At 37.0% G+C, this 27271-nt stretch overlaps 1 protein-coding gene across 7 annotated transcripts in view; it reads right to left on the minus strand.

Moving 5' to 3' along the window:
• Positions 1–27271, minus strand: part of SLCO1A2 (solute carrier organic anion transporter family member 1A2) — a 57819-nt gene that overhangs the window by 25123 nt on the left and 5425 nt on the right. For 3 of the 7 annotated variants that reach the window (XM_067695858.1, XM_067695857.1, XM_067695859.1), the window contains 9 exons: positions 23956–24097; positions 21789–21921; positions 17480–17586; positions 14407–14553; positions 11664–11762; positions 10879–11097; positions 8142–8306; positions 6619–6814; positions 2185–2350 (listed from right to left, as the gene is read on the minus strand). In XM_067695858.1, the coding sequence (XP_067551959.1) occupies positions 2185–2350; positions 6619–6814; positions 8142–8306; positions 10879–11097; positions 11664–11762; positions 14407–14553; positions 17480–17586; positions 21789–21921; positions 23956–24097 (1374 nt within the window). Of the gene's footprint in view, positions 1–2184; positions 2351–6618; positions 6815–8141; positions 8307–10878; positions 11098–11663; positions 11763–14406; positions 14554–17479; positions 17587–21788; positions 21922–23955; positions 24098–27271 lie in introns of those variants that run through there. The other 4 variants (XM_067695863.1, XM_067695862.1, XM_067695861.1 and 1 more) reach the window with 3 other exon arrangements.

Consider the following 27271-nt stretch of genomic DNA (forward strand, 5'->3'; position numbering starts at 1 on the left):
AAAAGGAGCTGGAGGAATCAGGCTCCCTGACTTCAGACTATATTACAAAGCTACAGTAATCAAGACAATATTGTAGTGGCACAAAAACAGAAATATAGATCAGTGGAACAGGATAGAAAGCCCAAAGATAAACCCACGCACATATGGTCACCTTATCTTTGATAAAGGAGGCAAGAATATACAGTGGAGAAAAGACAGCCTCTTCAATAAGTGGTGCTGGGATAACTGGACAGCTACATGTAAAAGAATGAAATTAGAACACTCCCTAACACCATACACAATAATAAACTCAAAATGGATTAAAGACCTAAATATAAGGCCAAACATTATCAAATCTTAGAGGAAAGCATAGGCAGAACACTCTATGACATAAATCACAGCAAGATCCTTTTTGACCCACCTCCTAGAGAAATGGAAATAAAAACAAAAATAAACAAATGGGACATAATGAAACTTAAAAGCTTTAGCACAGCAAAGGAAACCATACACAAGACGAAAAGACAACCCTCAGAATGGGAGAAAATATTTGCAAATGAAGCAAGTGACAAAGGATTAATCTCCAAAATTTACAAGCAGCTCATGCAGCTCAATATCAAAGAAACAAACAACCCAAATCAGAAATCGGCAGAAGACCTAAATAGACATTTCTCCAAAGAAGATATACAGATTGCCACAAAGACATGAAAGAATGCTCAACATCATTAATCATTAGAGAAATGCAAATCAAAACTACAATGAGATATCATCTCACACCGGTCAGAATGGCCATTATCAAAAAATCTACAAACAATAAATGCTGGAGAGGGTGTGGAGGAAATGGAACCCTCTTGCACTGTTGGTGGGAATGTAAATTGATACAGCCACTATGGAGTACAGTATGGAGGTTCCTTAAAAGACTAAAAATACAACTACCATTCGAACCAGCAATCCCACTATTGGGCATATACCCTGAGAAAACCATAATTCAAAAAGAGTCATGTACCAAAATGTTCATTGCAGCTCTATTTACAATAGCCATGACATGGAAGCAACCTAAGTTTCCATCAACAGATGAATGGATAAAGAAGATGTGGCACATATATACAATGGAATATTACTCAGCCATAAGAAGAAACGATATTGAGTTATCTGTAGTGAGGTGGATGGACTTAAGAGTCTGTCATACAGAGTGAAGTAAGTCAGAAAGAGAAAAACAAATACCGTGCACTAACACATATATATGGAATAAAGAAAAAAATGGTCCTGAAGAACCTATGGGCAAGACGGGAATAAAGACACAGACCTAGTAGAGAATGGTCTTGAGGATATGGGGAGGGGGAAGGATAAGCTGGGACAAAGTGAGAGAGTGGCATGGACGTACATAGACTACCAAATGTAAAATAGATAGCTAGTGAGAAGCAGCCGCATAGCACAGGAAGATCAGCTTGGTGCTTTGTGACCACCTAGAGGGGTGGGATAGGGAGGGTGGGAGGGAGGGAGACGCAAGAGGGAAGAGATATGGGGACATACGTATATGTATAACTGATTCACTTTGTTATAAAGCAGAAACTAACACACCATTGTAAAGCAATTATACTCCAATAAAGATGTTTTAAATAAATAAATAAATAACAATTATAAACGTTAGAATTTTGTATATGTTTTGACCCAGCAATAAAATTAAAAAATCAAAATTTGTATTTTATTTTGATCACCAACCAACATTACAAGTGACATTTTTTAGGCAAGAAAACATGCCCAATTCTATCTTCTTAAAAAGCTGTCACGATGTAAAAACACAGAAAGTACATGTGTACATATACACAGGAAAAAAGAAAAAAAACCCAACAAAGAGATTGACTGGATAATTAAGAGCAAAACTGCCTACTTTATCTCAGTCTAGAGTATTTTTTTTTCAGTCTAGAGTATTTTTAAATGACATTAAGTAATAATGTCATGTGTTATGGAATTAAAGATCAGAGCTCAGACATGCAGAAGAATTCAAATAAGATCTAGGAAGTAAAAGATAAATTAAGTGAGCACATAGAAATTAACTTATTTTTTCCACAAAAAAAATTATAATTTTGTTTTGAGGAAAGACTTTAATTTTACTTTTGTCAAATATGGACCCAGTTCATAGTTGGAATGTGCCAATGCAGTGCATAAAACAAAAGTTCTGTATAAAAGGCCAATAAGATGTGTTACCATGTTTATTCCTGTTCCAGAGGATGTCTCACAACCTGCAAGACAAGCTGACATGTATGACAAACCATCGTTTCCACATACAGGGTCCCATATTTTAGTTGGACAGTTACAATCCATGTTGCAGTCAGCAAGGATGCCATTTCCCACATGTAAATCTTGTTGCACTCTGAAATGATTTAAAATAATGCCATGGATATTGAAAGAATATTAGAGCATTTTCTTTTTCTTTTCAGCTCAGTTCCCAATTATATTTCTTCTACTTCCCAAAATAGAAGCATAAATCTTCCCACTGTCAATGTATGGCTTGGATACTATAACTCTGCAAGAAAATACACCTTACTTTGGTGACCACAGCCAGTTTTTCAATGATTTCTTTCAGGTAAACAAAAGCCAATAAACAAGCATTACCTGAACACCTACTACACAGGAAGTATTTTTCCAGGTATTAATTAGAACTCAAAAATGAAGATGAACAAATCCCAGTGTTGGTCCACATGGTGGAAAATAACAAGAGAGATCATATTTTATAAAAACAATCTCAAGGGCTCAAAATCTGTAAGAGCAAAGTCTGTAAGTGCAATTTATAATGTATATAATATACTTAGCTCCAGAAACAACTACTTGAGTAGACAAATATATTCTTCTAGTATAAAAAGTGTTCGGTGATCATCAAGAAGACCAATTAGCAGCTATCCATAAACAAGGCACCACTGTGAAAATCCCAGAACACAGTTGTGAGGTTGAAGCACCTCCTGAGCCACAGAGACTGAGAAGGATGACCTTAGAAGGATAACAGGAGCAATAACACTCTGAGCAGATTGCCCCTCCCCCTGGCTAGCACAACACCACATCAAGACAGTCCCCCTAAGCCTATGGTTTCTCCAGTGGGAAAAGAAAGCCCAGTGCCCCCAGATTGTTGAATGCTTTCCAGGAGGCCCACTCAGATCTTTCCACAGGGGATCACTGGGAGAATCTGGGGGGTTTGACCACTGGAGAAGGAGAGGGGAGAAGGACTTACAGCAACCAGCAGTCAGATCTTGGTAAACTGAATTCCTGCTTGCAGCAGTGCCCAAGCAGGGATCCCAGCTAGTGCCTCTGCCCATCTGCAGAGCTGAGTGGTGACCCCATCTGGCCAGAGAGCTCGGTTGGCAGTTCTGCCTGGTTTGGGTTCCCAGTCAATGCACCACCCTGGCCATGGAGCTCCACCCAACTGCTAAGTATAGCCTCCAGTCCTACCCATCCAGAATGCCTGGCCAGAGAGCCTGGGCAGCCACAGAGCCCATCCTACAGCCACAAAGACCCTGAATAGTCAAAGGAATCTTGAGAAAAAAGACTAAAGGTGTAAATATCACCCTTCCTCATTTCAAACCATATTACAAAGCTATTGTAATTAAAAGAGTATGGTATTGGCATAAAAACAGTCACATAGATCAATGGAACAGAATAGAAAGCCCAGAAAAAAACCTATGCATGTATGTCAATTAATTTACAACAAAGGAGCCAGGAATATATACAATAGGGTTGGGAAAGTCTCTTCATAAATGGTGGTGGGAAAACCAGACAGCCACATGCAGAAGAATGAAACTGGATCCTTATCTTACACCATACACAAAAATCAACTCAAATTGATTAAGATTTAAATTTAAGACCAGAAACCATGAAACTCCTAGAAGAAAACATAAAGGGTAAGCTCCTTGACTCCAGTATTGGCAATGAGTTTTTTGGATTTGACAACAAAAGCACAAGTAACAAAAGGAAAAATAAATGAGTGGGATGACATCAAACAAAAAAGCTGCTGCACAGAAAGTGAAACCATCAACGAAATGAAAAGGCAACCTATGAAATGGGAGAAAATAGTTGCAAATCATATATCTGATAAGAGGTTAATTTCCAAAATATAAAGAACTTATAAAACTCAATAACAAAAACCAAATGATCTAATTTAGAAATTCAGGCAGAGGACCTGAATAGACATTTTTTCCAAAGAAGACATACAAACAGCCAAACAGGTAAATGAAAAGGTGCTCAACATCACTAATTATCAGGGAAATGCAGATCAAAACCACAATGAGATATCACCTTACACCTATTAGGATGTTTAAGGGGATGTCTGTTATCAAAAGGAAAGAGATAACAAATGCTGGCAAGAATGTAGAGAAAAGGGAAACCTTGTGCACCTTTGGTGGGAATGTAAATTGATAGAGCCACTGTGGAAAACAGTATGGAGTGTCCTCAAGAAATTAAAAACAGAACTACCATATGATCCAGCAATTCCACTTCTGGGTATTTATCCAAAGGAATGAAAATAGACAATTGAAGAGATATCTCTATTCCTGTGTTCATTGAAGCATTATTCATAATAATAACCAAGACATGGAAATAACCTATGTGTGCATTGACAGATGAATGGATAAAGAAAATGTGGTATATGTATACACACACACACACACACACACACACACACACACACACACACACAAAATGGAATATCACCCACCGTAGAAAAAGAAGGAAATCCTGCCATTTGCAACAATATGGATGAGGCTTGAGGGCTTTATGCAAAGTGAAGTAAGTCAGAAAGAGAAAGAAAAATGCTATATGATCTCACTTATTTGTGGAGTCTAAAAAAACTGAACTCATGGAAACAGTAGATTGGTGGTTGCTGCGAGGTAGGAAAAGGAATGGGGAAAGGTGGTCAAAGGGACAAGCTTGCAGAGACGAGGTGAATAAGTTCTGGGGATACGATGTACATCCTAGTGACTATGCTTAACAATACTGTATGTTTTAAAGTTCCCAAGAGAGTAGATCTTAAAAGTTACCATACACACACACAAAACTGTAAATATGTGAGGTGATGGATGTGTTAACTAACCTTATTGTGATAATCATTTTGCAATATATAATGTATCAAATCATCAGATTATACACCTTAAACCTACATGATGTTTTTTGTCGATTATATCTCAATAAAACCAGGGAAAAAGAGTTTTTTTTAAAAGGGTCTAACACAGAGAAAGACAAATATCATATGATATCACTTAGGTGGAATCTAAACAAAATGATACAAATGAACTTATTTACAAAACAGAAACAGACTCACAGATGAAGAAAACAAATTTATGGTTACCAAAGTGGAAAGAAGGGAGGGATAAATTAGGAGTTTGAGATTAACAGATATACACTATAAAAAAATAAATAGAATTGTATAAAAAATGAATAGTTTATATAAAATAAACAAGAACTACTGTATAGCACAGGGAATTATATTCAATATCTTGTAATAACCTATAATGGAAAAGAATCTGAAAAAGAAATATATATATATATATATTTATATATGTGTGTGTAACTGAATCACTTTGCTGTACACCTGAAACTAACACATTGTAAATCAACTATACTTCGATTTAAAAACAGATCTAAAGGTCTAACAAGATTACTTTTCTTATGTTCAATGTAATATGATGAAAAGAACGCTAGCATGGGAGTCTAGAAACTGAATTAAAGTCCTGACTCATGACTAGATTATGCCTTTTTACATATTTGCTCTGGGAATCAGGATAATTGGAGATGGAGATAATCTTTAAGATTTTACCAATTTTAAATTCTATTTTTATATATTGATGGAGTTGAAGAGGTTTTCCATGACCCCCTTTGTCATTTAATCTCTCTGAATCTCAATTCTTCATCTGTAAAATGGAAATAACAACAGCTATCTTAAATGGAATTTGCAAGACTCAAATAAGATAATATATAAAATTACTTTGATGATTATATATTTAATATTATTCCAATTGTATAGTCCTTGGTAATTTTAAAGGGATCATTTTAGGATGCTCTTCATTTCAGCTAATCACTCCATTATCTAGATATGTCCTACAAATTACTTTTAAAAATTCATATCACTATGCAAAACCTTCCTGTGAACCCAGGTAACCCTCAAAATGCAAATCTAAAACCATTCAACAATATAGATATACCTATACAAATAAAATATATAAATTTATATAAGCATCGATATATCATGTATTAGGATTCAGTTACATTAAATTTAAGCCCATCATGGAACCATATAAAGGTGATTGAGACTGTATAGTCAACTCTTAATTTTACCTATTTATGGTTGTATAAAATGTATGAATAACACATCCTAATACAACCTAAAACCATAACTAGTTTCTGTGATATTCATTTTACTATCTACTAGGATATCACAAAGACAAACACACACACACACACACACACACACACACACACGCAATCATAAGCTCACTAACTCTGTGATATATTCCCAACCTCTTTAATAAGATGGAGAAAGACCACAAATTCCTGCCATTAACTCCAATTAGCAAATAATCTGGTCATGAGTAATCACCGTAGAAAATATGTTATTAACTTTTGACAGAGTATGACATTCATTAGAAAACAACATACCCTTCATAAGAGGTGGTTATGCCAGCAACTGAAGAATTATCACAGATCATGAGAAAACACAAAAAATAGAGAAGGTACTCAATTAAAGATAACCAACATCCTATGTGGGCAGCTTGTATGACAGTAATCTTGAACTTCTTCATAATTAAACCACCAACTATATATCCAATGCATATTGGAGGTAAGTTATAAATACCTATAAATGCAAGTAAAATATTATGTACAAAGTGACTTAGCAAAGGAAAAAATATGATAACACATTTATCTAATATGTCTCACATAAAAAACCATTTAGGTCCAACTCATAGTGAAGAAGCCTAATTTAAATTTATCCCCACTTAGTTATGTATTACATACAGAGAGATTTTTAAATGCCCCACAACATTGAAATATATTTTGGAAGACTGTTACCATTGTCATTCATTTAATTAATAGCAGTAAGTTGTAAATTTCTTGTATGCAGAGATCATGGTCTATATCTCTTTTCTTAGGATCTAGGTAGAAGTGACAAGTCAAAGTCGACCAGTCATTTATTGCTTTCCATTCTTTCGGGTGGGATTTTATATATATAATGATTTGTATATAACATATACAGTATTATATAATCATACATAGAATGATTTGTATGATTCTGCAGCTTTTTACTCCCACTCTGATTGTTAAGAATTTGACTCAGCTCAAGGTATTTTAGAGGTACTTTGCTGAGCCTGTGATTGTCAAGTATCTTTACATTTCATGTCTCGCTGCTACTGACTAGCACTCTCCCTCCCCCAGTCCTCCCCCCAAAAAAAGGGAAAAGACAGCCCTAGGTTTCGTCCTTACAGTGCCAGGGTCTGTTCACTGAATCACACTCTTGGGAGAGCTTGTTTAATATCCATTCTCAAGTCCCATTCCAGAGAGTCTAATTTAGTATATTTGAGATGGGTCCCAGGTATCTGAACTTTTAACAAACACTCTAGGTGATGTGGGTACATGTAATCTGGAAATTCTCTTTTCAAAACAGTAAAAAAGATCCCAGGAGAAACTCAGGGTGGAGTAGAACCACCGAGGTTAGTGTGGTTGCAGGAAAATCAGAATGTATGGGCTGCAGAGACATCTCAAAACACCAGGGGAGCCAGGGAACTAAATTAGAAACCACGGAATTCATGAATTGGAGCCAAAAAAGTAAAACCTGGATGTGAAACAAAATTCCTGATGCGTTAACTCTGTCTGCCTTTTTACATAAATGAATTACCAATCTGAAAATTGTATCTAACTTGTACATTCCCTGAACTTTCCACAAATATTTCAGATTTGCATTCTGACTACAAAAAGAGCAAAAGAAAGAAGAAAACCAGGATTTTCTGGCTTCTTCCCTTCCTTACCCTCTCTTGATTTCCCTGGAGAGCAGACGGGGGGATATTACCAGAGGCAAAAATATCCTAACAGATTTCAATTGAGGAGTTTCCTAGACCCATCATCACACTGTTCACCATTTCATGGGAAAAAATGTAGGCTACAATTGCAGAGAAGAACAAACATACCAATGAGAAAGATTGCATCTGAAGCTGATTTTCCATAGTGCTGTTCCAGATATTTAGGCATGAAGGAGATCATATTGACAAATGCATTGAATTGCAGCACACTTATTAGTATGAAAAGCATGTAAACTGGGTTGCACAAAAGACTTTTCATGAATGGTAAAAAATCTGAAAGGAAAGGATGACAACAGTGTCATACAAACTTGGCTTTGCATTTTATGATTGACTTTTTCTGAAACATCAACCTCCCCTCTAAAGTATGTTTTCCTGTTTTATAAGGCACTTGTGTTTCTTGATTCTTTTTGCCCCTTGAAAGCTAAAGTTGTATCATTGTTTTGGTAGCTTCTGCAAGACAGTGAGGCAGCTGAGTGGGAAGGGATCAGAACACAGTCGTTTTGCCTTCACTAAGATACTAACATGTCTTAAGGAAAAAGTATAACTATTACATGACAAAAATATTGTCCGAGTTCACACCATTTCTTTCTTATCTTCTCCCGTTGCAGACAGAGCACAGGCTCCGGACGCGCAGGCTCAGCGGCCATGGCTCACGGGCCCAGCCGCTCCGCGGCACATGGGATCTTCCCCGACTGGCACGTGGGATCTTCCCGGACTGGGGGCACGAACCCGTGTCCCCTGCTTTGGCAGGCGGACTCTCAACCACTGCGCCACCAGGGAAGCCCTATCCTTCTCTTTTACTTGTACTAATATCCTCTCTTCTCTAGAGATCATCTAGAATGAAAGATGCTTGTTCTCCTGTTCTGTCCTCTAAAGCCAGGAAGGAAAACAATTTGATAAAGAAGTTCACACTCACATATTGATTAATCATTCCTGAACATTTAAAATGTAGTTAGATGTGGAAATTCATGACATATAAATTTTCTCAAGTACTAGGCATTTCTTTGCTTCTAACGGTTCACAGTCTTTTAAAATACCAACCCCCAGGTCTCGCTCCCCAAGATCCTGATTCATTTGCTATATATTAAAGACCATGTGAATGAGTTAACCGAATGTTTTCCTGTTTGTGTGGACAGACAAAGCTCAGAGCCAAATTTGTGGCCAGCTCTAGCAAATGTTCTAGGTCACACTGTCTCCATGTTGGGTCAAAGTCTCACTTATAGTTTCTTTTCACTTTTCCTATCTTCATGTTGTCTGCCTTGATTTCCTTACTTATTGTGTATTATCCTGGTTTGCTTAATAAACAGCCTAAAATCCAATCTAGCAAAGTATCAATCAGTAAACAACTTGGAAGAGGAGGAAGCATAGTTTAATGCAAAGAGATGAATTCTAGTTGCAGAATTCATATTTATGAATAAAGTACATGGCAGAGAAGTGACTTGTGTTCACAGCTCTTTGGAGCTTTTGAAGTCACACGTTTGTTGACATACTGTCCTAATAGATGAGTCTCAGTAGTTTCAATTTCTTTTCTAGATGTCATATACTAAGTTAAGCCCTTTCCTAGTTTATTTTGCAGACTATAAATGATATTCTGTGTTAAAATTCCCTACCAGTCCATACCGGCCCTTTGACAAGTGTTGTGAATATAATCGTAAGGACTCTGAGAATTTGTAAGATTCTGAATTGGCTCCTAATGATATGAGAAGTACTAAATTATGTTCAATTGTGGTTTAAGTGAATTTGTAACTGCTAAAAATTCTGTGCAAATTGATATTATAATTTACGGGTGACAGTAGAAGTGGCAACATCAACAATAATAATACTAGTAAGCAGTAATAATAGTAATATGTGTCAGAACTCCTTTTACCTTCGCCCAACAACTTTATAATAATAAATAGTATTTTATCCCTATCTCTGAGGTAAGGAAACTAAGCCCCCCACCACCTTCCAAATGGACACTCTTTAAGAATTCCAAGGCCCAGGCCATACCTTATACTAATTAAATCAGACCTCTGGGTAATACTACAAAATTTCCATGCATCAGTAATTTTAAAAATTCCCTAGGTGATTCCAATATGTGGCCAAGTTTGAGAACCAGTATTCCTGAATACTATACATAGATTATCTCATTTAGTTTCCCATAGATACGCCTTCTGTAAATTATGCTTTGAGCTTTTATTGAGGATCTATACCAAAAAAAAAAAAACCTGTTACATGAAATATGCTCCTGAATTTGCTGGAAAACAACTATGTGACTCAATATTACCTGTATTGTACATCATATAATTTTTTCTTTTTTTTACAACTTGTTATTTGGGCAACAATTTCTCTTTAAGAATTGTTATCCTTTCTACTCTCAAATATAGATAATTATATGACCTATAATTGAGGTGCCTTTTTTCTTTTCTGCCTTAACTTCCAAGAAGCTCACAGCTCAGCTAATACTTTTGGTTTCAGACCTATATGGTACTTATTTGGATTAGCGTATATTTTTTCCTCCTTTTGTTCTTGGTTTGAGTTTCATTTTTAATTAGACCTATGCTCTCTGTAAAATAGATTTTTTAAGGCAGATGGGACCTAATTTATTTATTTATTTATTGAGTACCCAGATTGACATAAAATTTCATATAAATGCTGATCTAACTCAGGTTCTAAACTATATCATTCACTCCCATGTGGTAGCATGGGAAAACATTATTGTAGTAGCACAGCTAGACATTATTGACTGCTGACTGTCAGTGACAAATTGTTTTAACTCAGCCTAGCATATTGTAATAGACTAAGATACAGACATGACTATAGAAAATAAAAAGTAAATTGTAAAATATAAAATGTTTATATTTGCCTTTAGTGATTCCAACCCTTTTCTTCCTGACTTCGCTTTGTTTCTCTTCTTTGTCATTTTTAATGGTCTCAGCAATATCCTCTAGTCCTTCCTTTGGAAGCGTTTTGGGCAAAACGAAAAAAGGAATGGCAGTAAGCACATTCACCCCTGCACAAACCAAAAAGCCAAACCACCATGCACCAACCCAACGAGTATCAATGGGAGTTATGGTCAGATCATCTGTAAAGAGATACACACAACTTTTATTAGCTTGAGTCATTATTTCCTTTATGAACTATAGAAAATTATTACAATTATAATTGTCAGGTTCTATCCAAGTACAGAAATTGCATATAATTCAGACATTGATAAAACTTGTCTGAAAATATGTGGTGTTACAATACTGTCTAGCAATAAGCTCGTTTGACTATCTGTCCTATCATGTAAGGAATTTATAAATAGGTACATATTAAAGAGCTACAAATTCTATTTCATTATCCTCAAATGATTGCTTGATTTAAAAAGAATTCAAACCTATGTGCTTAAATCTTTTGAAAACAAGAAATATGATTAGTGCAGTAGAAAGAGCACTGGATTTTGAGTCAGAAGATCAGCACTGTATCTTGCTCTCCTCACTGGTTTGAAATATTGAAAATTATTTAAACTCCTCAACTTCAATTTGGTCACCTGGAAAGTGGAGATTCTATCTAACTGAGGGTCAGATAAAGTAACAATTAAATGTGATAACATACCTGATGATGCTTTGTGCACTTTAGACACTGTATAAATAGATTTTATGGAGTTACCTGTGTTCACCGATCCAGTGTCAACATAAACATTTGCACAGAATGACGCTAACGAAAGTCCAATCAAAGGACCAATGATAGCTCCTGTTTCTATAAACCCTAAAAATAAAGGAAAATATAAAGTTATACACCCACATAAAGAGTTCTAATCCCATGAAGAGTCTGAAGGTTGAATTGTTTTTACCTTTGATATTTTTGCCTTATGTGTTCAATCTGTAGGAAAATTAAACTTGGTGTATGTATAAGTAACAAGCATGTTTGTTTAAATGTTGAAACAGGAGCCTCCTAATTTGAAGCCACTTTCTCTAAGCCTCCAAGTTCTCTTTCACACTCGGTTACAGGTAAAGATCTGCAGTTAGAAGAGACTGGCTGCAGCTGGGTGACCATATTGTGTGCAAACGCCCTTCTCGAAGATGAAAATATTCCTTTTCTCTTATGAAAGACTAACTTACTTAAAATTATCAGTGTGTATATATGACTTCATTCCTTAATAATAATTTTGAAATAAAACTAAGGAAATGGGAAACTTTAAATTCTATGGGGCTTCCCTGGTGGCGCAGTGGTTGAGAGTCCGCCTGCCGATGCAGGGGACACGGGTTCGTGCCCCGGTCCGGGAAGATCCCACATGCCGTGGAGCGGCTGGGCCTGTGAGCCATGGTCGCTGAGCCTGCACGTCCGGAGCCTGTGCTCCGCAACGGGAGAGGCCACAACAGTGAGAGGCCCGCGTACCGCAAAAAAAAAAAAAAAAAAGATGAGATTAGTGGGACTGTCCCTATTATGATTCAAAGCCATTTTCTCTTGTGGTATTAGAGACTGTAAAGTGATGGCCTTTTTCGGTGAGTTTTGTTGTGTCTTGTGAGTAAACTATTACTGTGTCCGGTATTGGAATAGAATTATCACTACTGTATCATGGGTGGATATTTTGATTCTATGGTTCCTTCAGTATTACAGCTGAGATCTTACTATTAAGAAAGTCACAGAATAGAGCAAAATTCTTTCGTTGCCTTCCACAGTCACATTTTTGGAGGATTTTTAAAGAAATGCTATGTTATGATAAATATCTTGTGGCATATTCCTCAGGAAAGCTTCACTCCCAAATGTATCACTTGATACAAAACTATACATTCATTTATTGTCTTAGTCTTGTACCTTATGACTACCCCTTCTTTGAGTTTTCTTCCTCTTACTCTATTCACTTAAGTATTCCCTAGCATTTTATCCTAGGGCTCCTCACTATGTAGCATCTGACCTCCTATGGCAACCTCATTTCTCCCTCTTGATTTTATTTTTTGTCTCTGTATAGATGATTCTTAAATTTCATGTCCAGCTTTTATGTTCTCTCCTAAACTCCAGAGCCATACATGGAATTGTTTTCTTGATGTATAGTTAATTGACTTATAATTATTTAATTATACACGGATTATTAATAATTATTACTTTGATTTTCAAATTTAATTATACACATATTTATCAGATTTTATTGATATATAATTATGTAGTTATTTATATACTAAACTTTATATGGATAATGTCTTATTCATCTTAATACTTGTAGAGATTATCCATTGTTTCTATGTGTTATATACCCTAATATTTGTTGAAAAAAGAAACACATATTTTAACAAGGTGTTTGCTAATTTATTGCAGGTGAGCATTCTGTAATCTTTCAATATAAGTATGTGAATGGATTTCAAAGACTGAATAGAAAAACACTGAAAAAGATTATTGCAAAATCAGTGGGTCATCAAAATCACCCAAAGTTGCTTGGGATAATCATTCCTAAATATTTTAATCTCCTCATTACATGTAGCTCTGTTACTATCTTCTCTCACCCACTTTGACTTTTCTGGTTTTAAAAAGATATTTCTACTTTAACACAAAAACGTCCCTGTACTCAAAGTTATGATTTTATAACCAACAACAGATGGAGTAACTAAGGAATATAAGCAAGTTATGCATAATAAATTAAGAATATTCATGAGATTGTAAGACAACATACAAGGTGGATCTTAAGTTGCCTATTGTGGGAGATACTGATAGATTTTAGAAAATGAATTTTCAGGAAACATTACCAAAATTATGAAGACAGATACTTGTGAAAAATATGAAACAGCCTGGCTATTATAAAGAAATTGTGATAAAGAGAAACTATATAGGAAACTAAATAGATAAACTGAGTGCAGAGCTAGTAATAAGTAAAGAGCTCATATTTAATAGACAGAATCAGTATGTTTCATCAACATTAAAGAGAAGATATTTAAAATACTTAAGAAAAATTATACTGCAAGAATTTTTATAAGAAATTGATTATAAATACTACAGATAAAATGACCAATATAGAAATTATAATAACATATACATGAAGTGATGAAGACCTGAACAAAAACAGAAGTAATGAAAATAGTGAGACAGGTTTTGAATATGAGACATTTTGGAGAAAACATTGCTAAATCTCTTAACAGATTGGGTATAGAGTGGTGCCCAGCAAATGGAGGAGTCAAACAGAACTCCAGGGACACTAGATTAATGGCATTTTCCATAGTAAAAAGCAGGTTTAGCAAAGTGGCTTATTTGGAGTCAGCCCATAATTGCTCCATTCAACAAACTTTAAATGAGGGCCAGTTGTGCCAAAGCACTGTGTTCATCGTTCTGTTCATCACTAAGCATCCAAATAAATAACTAATATCCATGCTCAAGGAGCTTACTGTCCTGAAAAGAGGCTAAGGCAGATCTTCCAACTCACCAATATATAAAGGAGAGTTTTCAGATTTGGCAAAATCCTCTATGTAGGAAATACCCAAAGGCATGATGGGAGTCTCACCAATTCCACGTATAATATTTCCAACTAGTACATACACCCACATTAATGATTTAACTTCCTTCACACATTCTGCATTCAAAGAAAAAAAGACATTACATTAGTGTTTTGGTAGTGAAATATTAGCAATACTTAATTCTAAGTTTTTGGTAGGTAAGCATTTCACAGTTCTTATGTGACCATGGCACCTTGCCAACAATGTACTATGCCAGCAATGACTCACTGGGCCACCCTTTTGCACTTTCTGACAGAGTACTTACGTATGGCCAACAATAAGTGGTACGCTGGAGCCAGTTCCTACTGGCTGGGGAGAGATGAGTATATACATCTCTTCCCAATTCAGTATTTAGTGATAACATGCTGGTAGTTTGATGAGAGTATTTACACCACAGAAATTGACAAACACTAAAAATCAAGGCTTTTTTTTCCCTCCAGAGAGTTAGTTTACCAGCAACTACTAAACTTAGTTAGCTGTTATAAGTGCTACCCAATATATATACTAACTTTGGGGAGAGGAGAAAACACAAATATCTCTCCCTAGAATTGAGACTATATAAGATTTATGTAAGAGGCTCACTGAGTTTTGAATTCTCTACAGTTCTAATTACTTTATAGAAATGAAAAATATTTAACTGAGTAGTAATCACATTTTCTCTATAGAGCCCACTGTATACTGTGATCACCAAATAACTTCTTTTTAAATTGAAGTACAGTGACTTACAATACTATATTAGTTTCATGTGTACAACATAGTAATTTGATATTTTTATAGATTATACTCCATATAAAGTTATTATAAAACATTGGCAACATTCCCTGTGTTGTACATTACATCCTTTTAGTTATTTTATACCTAGTAGTTTGTACCTCTTAATCCCCTCCTCCTGTTTTCCCCCCCTCCTCCCACTCTTCTCCCCACTGGTAATCACTAGTTTGTTCTCTGCACGTATGAGTCTGTTTCTGTTCTCTTATATTATTCATTTGTTTCATTTTTTAGATTCAACATATAAGTCAAAACATACAGTATTTCTCACTTATTTCACTAAACACAATACCCTCCCGGTCCATCCATTTTGTTGCAAATGGCAAAATTTCATTCTTTTCTGCGGCTGAGTAATATATTCCACTGTGTATGTATTCACCACGTCTTCTTTATCCATTTCTCTGTTGATCACACTTAGGTTGCTTCCATATCTTGGCTATTGTAGATAATGCTACTATGAACATTGGGGTGCATGTATCTTTTTGAACTAGTGTTTTTGTTTTTTTCAGATATGTATATATATATCCAGGAGTAGAATTGCTAGATCCTGTGGTAGTTCTATTTTTAATCTTTTGAGGAGCCTCCACACTGTTTTTCATAGTGGCTGCACCAACTTAGATTCCCATCAGCAGCGTACAAGTGTTCCCTTTTCTCTACATCCTCACCAATATTTGTTATTTGTTACCTTTTTAAGGACAGCCATTCTGGCAGGTGTAAGATAATATCTCATTGTGGTTTTTGATTTGCATTTTCCCGATGATTAGTAAGCTGTGCCACCCACAGATGTGAGGGTCCTGAACACAGCTGAGTCTCAAAATTTCTTGTGAGCCTATCTCTCAGTCATTCCCAGTCCAGAAAATCATAGTCTCCGTTGCTGGGTATTCATATTTTTATCTATGATGAGCACAATGTTTATGTCTATAGATCATAGGCAAACTCCAGGTTTCCTCTAGGGCAAAACTGAAAATATCAGGTGATTAAGGAATCAACACATTTCCCTGGAGATACACCCAGCTGGGAAGGTTTTGTTTATTTACTACAATGCACATTAGGAAAAATAGGAAACAGGACCTGAGTCATTCTTTGGCAAAAGCCAACTCAAGGAGAGAACGCGGGCTATTGCTGATGTCACTGTTTTCTTTTGCTTCCCCAGGGGGTTCCTTTGATTTAGAGTTTCTGAGACAGCTATTCTTATACTCATTTGAACTATTTTGATTCCCTCTTATCCCATGCTGGCGGTGAAATTCCCAGCCTAAGGAACCACCGTAACTTCCACTAATATGAATCCAGCCTGAAAATGTGCCCATCACAGGAAAAGAAGTTCTGGTCTGAGGTAAATTAACAGGGTCACCTATAGACTAAGTATCACCAGATTATATAGGTCCTTTAGCACATGAAGGGGCAGAGGCAGGTATGCTGGTGCCTGGGACTGCAAGAACCTGGAAGAAACACCATTATTGTACACTATCATGCTGGATTAGGAAGCAGTCTCTGGTAAAGAGGGACAACTGGGCAAAAAAGACAAGTTCCTAGTTCAGAAGAAAGAGACTAGAGTATTCAGAACTATAGCATACTTGCCTGCTTTCTCTGCTATAGAATATCAATAATATAACACAAATCTTTTGAACTTTGTTTCTACCTCTGTTTCCTATTTAGATAATTGTATAGACCAAATCATCAGTATAAACCCATCCTTCTAAGATGTTTTCCTCTAAGGAATTAATTTTACAGTGGCCCTTGGGTGGATGTCTTTGACTGATTTTTAAATAACCATTTTAAAGAACAGACAAGGCTGGATTCCCTGGTGGCGCAGTGGTTGAGAGTCCACCTGCCAATGCAGGGGACGCGGGTTCGTGCCCCCCGGTCCGGGAAGATCCCACATGCCGTGGAGCGGCTGGGCCCGCGAGCCATGGCCGCTGAGCCTGTGCGTCCGGAGCCTGTGCTCTGCAACGGGAGAGGCCACAACAGTGAGAGGCCCGCGTACCGCAAAAAAAAAAAAAAAAAGACAAGGCAGTCTTAATAGGTATATTCAAATATAAGAGGCATTACATTTTCTATTATTAGCCATTCCTCTTCCTTATTCTCCTCCATGATCCCCTCTAAAATCCTTTAGAGGGGAAAAAATATCTTTTGTTCCTCTATCTTACTTAACCAAACCCAGTAACTCATTCAAAGACCCTCCACAGAAAGTGTTCAGTTACAAATTAACTAAAGTAATAAAATGAAGCAGACAACCTGATGGATCTTCTGTTGGTTTGAAACTCTGGGTTCCATTTTCCATACACAAGAAACTGTTTGAGGACAAATTACCAGAAACTGAAACTGTAGATTCATATTCATATCTGTATGAACACAGGGAAAACACATTTGTGTCAAGGAGCCAATGAGGACAATGTGAGCGTTGTGAAGATGCTCCTGCTTCACTTAAGATACAATATCCAAACCCAGGAAAGCAGATGTCTTTTCATCTTTGCCACCCAGTCATCATAGATTGACATCATCAAAAAGAACTTGCCACTCACGAAAATGTGCAATTCATTGACAGCCAGCTTTCAATTATCTGCATATGTATGGTCTATCCTTTAGATTACTTAACATCAATGCTTTGTGGTTTTTAGGTGATCATTTCCTGGAAATAATTGCTGTGGATAAGGAACTAAAAGGGAGAAAAATAATAGACTCTACGAAGTATAATAAAGAAGATAAAGCTTTGGGAGGAAAAACAACACAACAAACAAGTTTCCAACTTTGGATCCTCTGAGGTTTGCTCGTAAAAAATATACCCCACTTTCTGAGAATTCAAACAATAATCCCTTCATGCATTCATCAATCCCCAAGAAAAACAAAATATTTGCCCATCATAACGAGAGACCTTTGGAGATTCAAACACTGTGACAGTGCAATGTAATGAGTTTTTCTCTTCTCGTAAGGACAAAAGGGTTAATACACTGTGACCATATTATCTTAGGCAAATTACCACAAGATCCCATTCCCTTTCTCAGAAAGTAAATTATAAGCTGCAATAATGGAAGAAAATATGTCCAGCTAAGTCTCTCTTTGGTAGAAATTATGCTGGACTGGTTTCTATATTTCTAGTAGATAAGAGAAATCCAAAAACAAAACAAAACACACACACACACACACACACACACACACACACACACACACAGAGAGAGACAACCTTGCCCTTCTGAGTTCCAAATGAGCTAAAGAGTGCTATGCTTGTATGTCACTGATAGTTCTGATTTCTATGCTATAGAACATAATAAAAAGGGTCAAAATGCCTTCCCCTTTGAACAATTGTCCAGTCATGGTCACAGAGTGGCTGTGAACTGTGGACAAAGGCTTCTCTCTCCATACCCATGATCCCATGAGACTTGCCAGCTTCAGACAAAAAAAATAACACCTTTGGCAGAGAGTGGAAAGAAATGTAAATAATAGCTGAATATTATTTGATGTTGTCTTGGACAGGATAGGAACTAAAAGGACAGTAAAAACTCTTTGCCTGAACACTTCTGATCCCTTCAGAAATACCTGAGAAGATAACATATCATTTTCATTTAACTTATCCACTAAACCCCAATAACTCATTCAACGTTCATTCATCCCCAAAACTTCAGCAAAATGACAGTTGATGGATTATAAAATAGTAAAGGAAAAGGCATAATGCCACAAGGATAAAGAAAATGGAAGATCTGACAAGGAGAAAGAGATTTTGAATATTCGACAAGAAGATAAAGATTCTGAAAACGGGAAAGGAGATGAGTGGTCACTGAACTAGAAAATATGAGAAACACAAGCCTAAGTGCGTGCCTGCAGGGGAGGAACCAAACATGTACCACATATCCCCGGAAAGTTTCAGGCAGGATACAAGATACTTCTAAAGGCGGGAGTGGGTATGATCCAAAAACATCAGAGGATTGGTTTAAAGTGTGTATAAGGAACAGTTAAATCCTTATAATAGACACCCTCCACCATCCCAACGAACATGGCCTTAGACTGCAGAGAGTCAAAACAAGCACACTGAGGATAGGAGGCCATACTAAAACCTGGGGATATTAAGTAAAAGAAAAATCTACATAGTGATAAAAGAGACTCCCACTCCCACCTGGCTGGTAGCCAAGCTGCCATGTCTCAGGCAACAGATTGGAGAATCCTTGCCTGAGTTAACTGACAGGTTATGGACAGTTCTGAGCCATCTCTAAAACACCCAGTCCCTGTGCTGGGAAGAAGCCCTCCAACAACCACATCCTACACATGTACCACAGAACTTCTGGTTAGCTTGTTGTTGCTATTCCTCTCTCTCAAATATGAATAGCTAACCAAGGACCGCCAGATATGAAGGAAGCCTATAACATAAAAACAAAGACAAAACAAATAAAAAACTGTACACTTGAAATGCAGATGGAAAAGACATTGCATTCTTAAAGTAAGAGCAAGATGTTCCCTAAAAAGATACATTCAAAGAACAAGAGTCCTTAAAACTTAAAAATATGAGAGCAAAAGTCAGAAATCCATTCAAAGGTTTGGAAGATAAAGAAATCTCCCCCAGGGACTTTCCTAGCAGTCCAGTGGTTAAGACTTCGCCTTCCAATGCAGGGAGTGCGGGTTCCATCCCTGGCTGGGGAGCTAAGATCCCACATGCCTCGCAGCCAAAAAACCCAGAAAACTAAAACTAAAACTAAAACAGAAGCAATATTGTAACAAAGACTTTAAAAATGGTCCACATCAAAAAAAACAAAAAATCTTTAGAAATCTCCCCTAAAAATAACAAGAAGGCAAAGAGATAGAAAGTTGGAGAGAAAAGATGAGAAAACTATAAGCTTAACTCAGGATGTAACAATATTCAAGAACAAGTAGAAGTTCTAGAAAGAGAAAGTAGAGGGGTGGAAGAAGGGGGGATATTTTCAAAGAAACAATACAAGTAACTTTTACAAATGTCCAGATTGAAGGCACCTAGCACGATAAAGGAAAATCATTTACACCAACATGATTATCATGAATTCAAATTCTGGAGTTTAAAGGAAAATCCCAACAGCTCCTAGAGAAAAGAAACTGGTCACAGGGGTTAGAATGGTATAGGATTCTCAAGAGTAAAACTGGAAACTAGAAAGTATTGGAAATGATGTCTTCAAAATCCCTAGGGAAGGGGTGGCCCAGTGGTTGGGAGTTCGCCTGCCGATGCAGGGGACACGGGTTCGTGCCCCAGTCCAGGACGATCCCACATGCCGCGCAGCGGCTGGGCCTGTGAGCCATGGCCGCTGAGCCTGCACGTCCGGAGCCTGTGCTCTGCAACGGGAGAGGCCACAACAGTGAGAGGCCCGCGTACCGCAAAAAAAAAATCCCTTGGGAAAAAACTTCAAACCAGAATTTTATACCATCCAAACTGTCACCGGGTATGGGAGTAGAACAGGAATATTTCCCGATGTTTAAGGTCTTAAAATTATTACTTTCCTTGCACACTTTTTCAGAAACCTATTAGATGACATTTTCCACAAAAAGAGTAAGAATGAAAAGGAAAGGAGAAGATATTACTACCCAGGAAGTAAATAACTGAATGGAAGAAAGAGGTAAAACAAATTCCCAAGGAGAATGGTGAGTGAAAATTTCAAAGGAGCAGCCATGCAGCAGGCCTGGAGAGTTCCCAGTTCAGATTGCAGATGGAAAATTGATGATGACAGGAGAGGGATCTCAAAGACAAAAATGAAACCCTCTGATATGTACGACTATATTGAGAAGACATTGTCCTACCGGTAAAGAATTTGCTGATGATTAGTGAGACATAAAAAGAAAATGAATCAAATATAAAATGAGGGAATTATTAAATCCAGGGAAAATAAAAAGTGATATAAGAAAGGGAAAATAACAGCATGGTTCAGCTGAAATATGAAAAACATTTACATAGTCACACACATGGAATAGTGAGTATGATTTTATAGGAAGTAGGAAGTCAATATGTATATTATAGAACACTAAAGTATCAAAAACTAAAAGGATAAACATTTACTTAGAAATATGGAAGCAAATAGAAGAAGAAAGAGCTAGAAGAGTCGGGAGTAGTTGCCTCCGGAGAGGAGTAATATGAGCAATGTTGAAGGGGTGGGCGACAATGCTTTTTTCAATATAATTTTACTTTTCACAATTTTGCACACATATTACTTTGATAAAAATTTAAAATGAAAATCAACCTTCAGACTGGTCTATCCTTTGGTGACCCATAATTAAACAGAAACTCAATTGTAATTAGAAGTGTCTAAATAGTCCCTAGAAAGAAGTAATCCCAAACCTTGCCAGGTCCTAAGAATCTTTTCATCAGACTCAACTCCACAAAAGAGTTGTCCCAAATCTCTATTTCATAAATTGACGTGTAAGTGGAAGCCAGGCAGCTAAGAGCACAGAACAGGCGGGTGGAACAGAATCTGAACCTTGCAGTTTCTATTACAGCGCTCTGTGTCTTTAGGAGCATTGTTCCTAGAAAGAAATCCAAGCTTATTTCCTGCAGAAAGTTGCACCTAAAGAAATCATCAGAGACTGCAGTACTTACCGGTCCATGAGGAAATGAGGTAGTGATTGTAAGAAACACCCAAGGCCCATAACCACACATCCAACACCAATCATTATAGGTCTATGCAGTTTAGTTCCAAAATAACTCACAAATATAATCAACAAAAGATTTCCTAGAAAAAATTGATGTGAAAAATGAATATTTCAATTAGTATGAACAAAGTCTAAATTAACAGCCTCACCCGATCATTGACTATCCAGCATTTATTGTATAATAAATATCTGAAATACTGGGAGTGGTGCTAGGGATGCATGAAATAAATGAATAGGACGCAACCCCTGCCCTGAGGGAGAGCTCTGTTTCACAATGTCTTTTAACAGAAGTTCTTGACCTGCTATCTATAAACCCCAAACGAGTCCATAGATAGAAATCAGGTGCTCCATGAACTTGAGTGAGAAAAAAAATTGCATCTTTATTTTCAGTAACTTAATATTAGTATTTCCTTTGACTGTGAAAGTAGACACAAACTACATTAGTATTAACCGTATGTATGATTTTGTCATCAATTATCACCAACAGAAGTTACAGGTGTTTGCATACGACATTACAGCTGTTGCAGACACTTCAAAATATTATCGACACTGATGACTACTTCAAAATTAGTGGAGATATTGTTATTTAATGTGATGGTAAGAAGTATTATTATATAAGCTGCTTTTAATATTTTTATAATTTTATTTCAGTATAATTGACTTCCTTTGTACCCTTAGGGTTTTTATTTTACGCAATTACATTATTCTGAGATTATATGGCATCAGATTGCCAAAGAGGTCCTTGACACAGAAATGTTAATAACCTCTGCCAATCTCTTAGTGACTCTCCATTACCTAGAGGATAAAAGGTCAGTTCCATAGCACATACACACGAAGCTCTCCAATAGTCCATTTCTTACCCCTGCCCATTTCTCCAGACCTATGTTCTAGGAATTGCCACCTGAAGTGTGGCCAGTCTATAACACTGGGCTGAATGTTGCTTCCTACACAACTACCATGCTGTTTCAACATTACGCTTCTTCTTCTATTGGAATTCTCTTCACACTTATCTAACCCTGTTTCGTCACCCAGAAAACATTTTACTTCAAGAGCCTATCTTCCTTAAGTGAGGTTGTGTCCCTCCTCTGTGTTCCTATAGGACACTGCATATACCTATGTCACCAAACTTACTGCATTCAGTTAAATTATTTGGCACCTATGCCCTCCATTAAACTGCGAGGTGAGTTTACACAGGGACTCTACAAGGAGTGACTTCTGACTCTGTAGCCAGGATCTCCAGAGCCAGCAAACGGGTGGCACAGAATGAGGTCTGAGAGAGCTGAGCGCTAGTAGACAAGATCAAGCATCACCTGTTTCAGTCTTGCCTCTATCCCATCCTAATTTTTCTTTCAGATACTGATTAAAAATATTAAAGGCAACTTTCATCTTGAAGGAAGTAAAAGCCATTACAAAACTGTAAAGGAGTGACATTTGTATTTCTCTGCGGGTCTGTTCACAGAAGAAATCTTTCCCTCCTTCATTCTTTCTCTCTGTCCTCACATCTTCCCAGTCGGCCACAAAAATCAGAGCCCAAGAAAAGGCTTTATTCTTCCCTAAAAGCTGTTTCTGAAATAAATTCAGCGAGATGTGAAAGCTGTTTCTTCTTCCCTCTGCACTTAGAAAGGAGAATTGTCAACCTCCCAGAAACAATAGGAGAAGAAAAATATTTGCTTTTTTTTTTTTTTGAAAACAGATTCCTTTGTTTCCCATGATATCTTCTAAACATGAAAATAAAGCCCTACGGGTTATCAAATAATAGATTAAATATTAGTACTCTAAACACTCTGCTACTCATGCTAGCTAACCAAAGGAGTATTAGAATAAAAAGTCCCGTGACGGGATATGTGACGATGTTTAAGTGTTATTCATGGATAATATTGAAATGAATTGTTTCTCAACATATTCGAAAGTGAGCTAGGCTATTTAAGTCATTTTAGAAAATACATTAAATACATACATTTAGAAAATACATTAAATACAATAGCTAGGCTATTTAAGTCATTTTAGAAAATACATTAAATGGTACAAAGCGGAAAATAAGCAAAGTAAAATTCAGACTAGCTCCCTGGATAAAATAATGTATAAAAAGAAGTAATGGAAAAGTAATTCATTACCAATCTCAAAGCTTCCATTAATAAATCCAACTAGAGATGTTGGGATGTTGAATTGTCTCTCTATTTGTGTGAGCATGGAATTCATATAAGATCCGGATAGTGTTTTGGATACATACGCACATGTTATTGCCAACAGAAACATCTAGGGAGAAAAAAAGTGCAAGAAAACATATGAAAAATTTATTTTTAAATTGTACATTTGCCACCCGTTGGCAAAATATCTTCTACCAGAAGACTGATTGTCTCCAGCTCAAGTAACTCTTGTATTTGGAAGAAGCTTTTAAAGTGATCTCTTCTTCTGGTCTTCCATACTATGTTCTCTCTTTGAAAATCCAAAGTGGGACTAATTGATTAGTGATATTGAATTGTGTAGCCTCATTATTTTATGGGCATTTGTAGCCTCATTATTTTATGGGCACGTCTTATACATACACAGAAGCAAGTAATCATTCTAAACAACATGTAGCAAACGATTTAAATTGATCTTCAGCATTGCAACACTATCTGTAGTACAAAAGAATATGTGTATGTTAATTTTTAAAAAGGAATGTGACGTTACACAAAGACATTATTTCTATAGCAAATTTGCTTAAGTTCTCTCGAACAAAGTAATCTGCAATTTATACAACATTCTATTGCTACTCATTGCCAGTTAATTTATATAAAGCAATATTTTAATTATAAACCATACAAAAATGTTTCTAAACTGAACAGGTACTTGCTATGATAAACGAATATGAATACAGTACAATAAATTTCTGCATATTGAATCACACTTCCTAGGTATTGATATAATTCCAGACAGTAGTCAGGCTGACACCATCTGTAACAAAAAAATCAAGGACAACTTAACAGATAGAACCATTGTGATCAGCAGAAAGTAGTATGGTTTTACTAAAAAGTTAAAATTTTGATAGTTTTATTAAGTTGGAAGTGAAAAGATTTAGGTCTTAGTAAGGGATTTGAAAAAGGAGCATTGTATACTGGGTAATCATACGTTACGTAGATTAATTACTGCTTCAAAATCAAAAAATTATAGATAAATATATTTATGTCAGCCTGAATGGTAGTCCCTAATCCTATGCCATAGGGCTTTTCCATCTCCTGATGACACTTCCATCCTGAGAGACCATTCGATTTACTCTCCAGCCAGTACACTCATATCTATAAAATCCTCACCCCTCCATCTTCCAATTTCTCAATCTTGAACCAACCCCACAATTTATAATGCACTTTGTACACTCCCTTCAAGATTATTCACAATCTTTTCTTTTTGTCAGTCTCCAACTCAGCCCCATGCTCTTCTTGACCAGCAAATGATCTCAGCAACTTCACCTTCAAATTTACCCCTCCCTACCCCTCCAATTTCCCTCCCATCTTAAAAGGATGCATCCCTCCTCCTGTATAAGAAACTCCCTCCAGCCATGGTCTGGAATCCATTCTTCCCATTGCTGAGATCCTGATTCATCAATTGTTGACCCCCTCCTCTATTTTCATCCTCATACTCTTTACTGCCTCTCTCCCCACTAACTTATAAATATATCCAAGACATTTCTGTCCTAAAAATCTTCCCTCATCCCTGATGGTAGCTCCAGCTACCATCAAGCTGTTTGGAAGAATAGTCTAGATTCATTGCCTACACAAACCTTCCACTCACTCTTCAGTCTAGCCTCTCTTGAAGCTACTCTATAAGTCATAAACAACTTCCTGATTTTCAAATCCAATAGGTACTTCTCAGTCCTCAGCTAACTTGATATCTCGGAGTCATTTAAGATCATTAATCATTCTTTTCTTCCTGAAATTCCCTCCCCTCCCCCCATGCATACCTATATCTCCACCTATCGCTAGACTCTTTCTATCCAGTCTTCTCTTCTCAGGCTTTTGTCTCATACCCTCCACTTTTTGCTATATACGCTCTTCCTAGGAAATCTCACTTATTCCCATGGCTTTAACTACCACCCAGATGCTGAAATCTCTCAAATGTATACACAGTTTATCTTAGACAACTGCAATCATTTTTTAGTCTCCTCTAGTCTTTCCCACCTCCAATCTCCCTTCCACCTCCTGCCACCACTAATTTGGAGCTTCATAAATGTTTGTCAAACAGATGAATAAAATGCATACTTAGCATGTGACTCCACTTCTTGAAACTGTTTAGTGGCTTCCATAAACAAAAATCCCTACTTCTTAGATGGCAAATAAAACCTCGTATATACCTTGTTATCATCTCTTGCCGCTTGTCCCTAAACATAATGTTCTATTTATAGTTCTTTTAATTCACCATGCCACTTTACATCTCTTTTACAGGTGGTCCTCCACTTGCAATGTTTTTCTTCACCTGTGCATCTGATAAATATATGCTCAATATTTAAAACTCAACTCTATCATTATTTCTATTGTGGAGTCTTCCTTGTCTTTCTACTTCCCAGGTAGCCTTGACCACTCACTCCCTATCTCCCCACGCTGCTGTGTGCCTGCCTCTATTACAGCCCTCAGCACAGTGCACTTTATTTTTTTTTAAGGACTTTATTTATTTATCTGTTTGGCCGTGCCACGTGACATGCGGGATCTTAGTTCCCTAACCAGGGACTGAACCCTTGCCCCTGAAGTAGAAGCCTGGAGTCCTAACCACTGGACTGCCAGGGAACTCCCCACAGTGCACGTTATTTATGTGTTTGGATGCCTATAACCTTCTCCCTCACTATACTGTGAACAACTCGATGACAGGATCCATATATTATTTACCTTCGTATCTTTGGGGTCTAGTAAATGCCTCACAAACAGTAGGCATCCAGTACACGTTTACTGAATGAATGACAGAATCAGTATCCAAAAACACCTTGAAGAAGTAGTCGCTGCTGAAAGTAAGCTGAATATAAGATGAAATTCAATAGGATTAAATACAACTAAGCCAAAAGTTATCGGCACCAATTAGTTTGGGGAAATCTGAATAGAAATGTATGTGGAAAAGACCTGGGAAATTTAAATATCAAGCTCAATATGAGTCAAAATTCATATCGTGGGGCTTCCCTGGTGGCGCAGTGGTTGAGAGTCCGCCTGCCGATGCAGGGGACATGGGTTCGTGCCCTGGTCTGGGAAGATCCCACATGCCGCGGAGCGGCTGGGCCCGTGAGCCATGGCGCTGAGCCTGCGTGTCCGGAGCCTGTGCTCCGCAACGGGAGAGCCCACAACAGTGAGAGGCCCGCGTACCGCAAAAAGAAAAAAAAAAAAAAAATTCATATCGTTATATAACTGCCAAGATAGTATAACTATATCTCTAGCTATTTATCCTTTTATATTAAATACCAGTTGTAGA

The sequence above is a fragment of the Pseudorca crassidens genome, chromosome 11 (assembly GCF_039906515.1).
Source record: "Pseudorca crassidens isolate mPseCra1 chromosome 11, mPseCra1.hap1, whole genome shotgun sequence".
NCBI lineage: Eukaryota > Metazoa > Chordata > Mammalia > Artiodactyla > Delphinidae > Pseudorca > Pseudorca crassidens.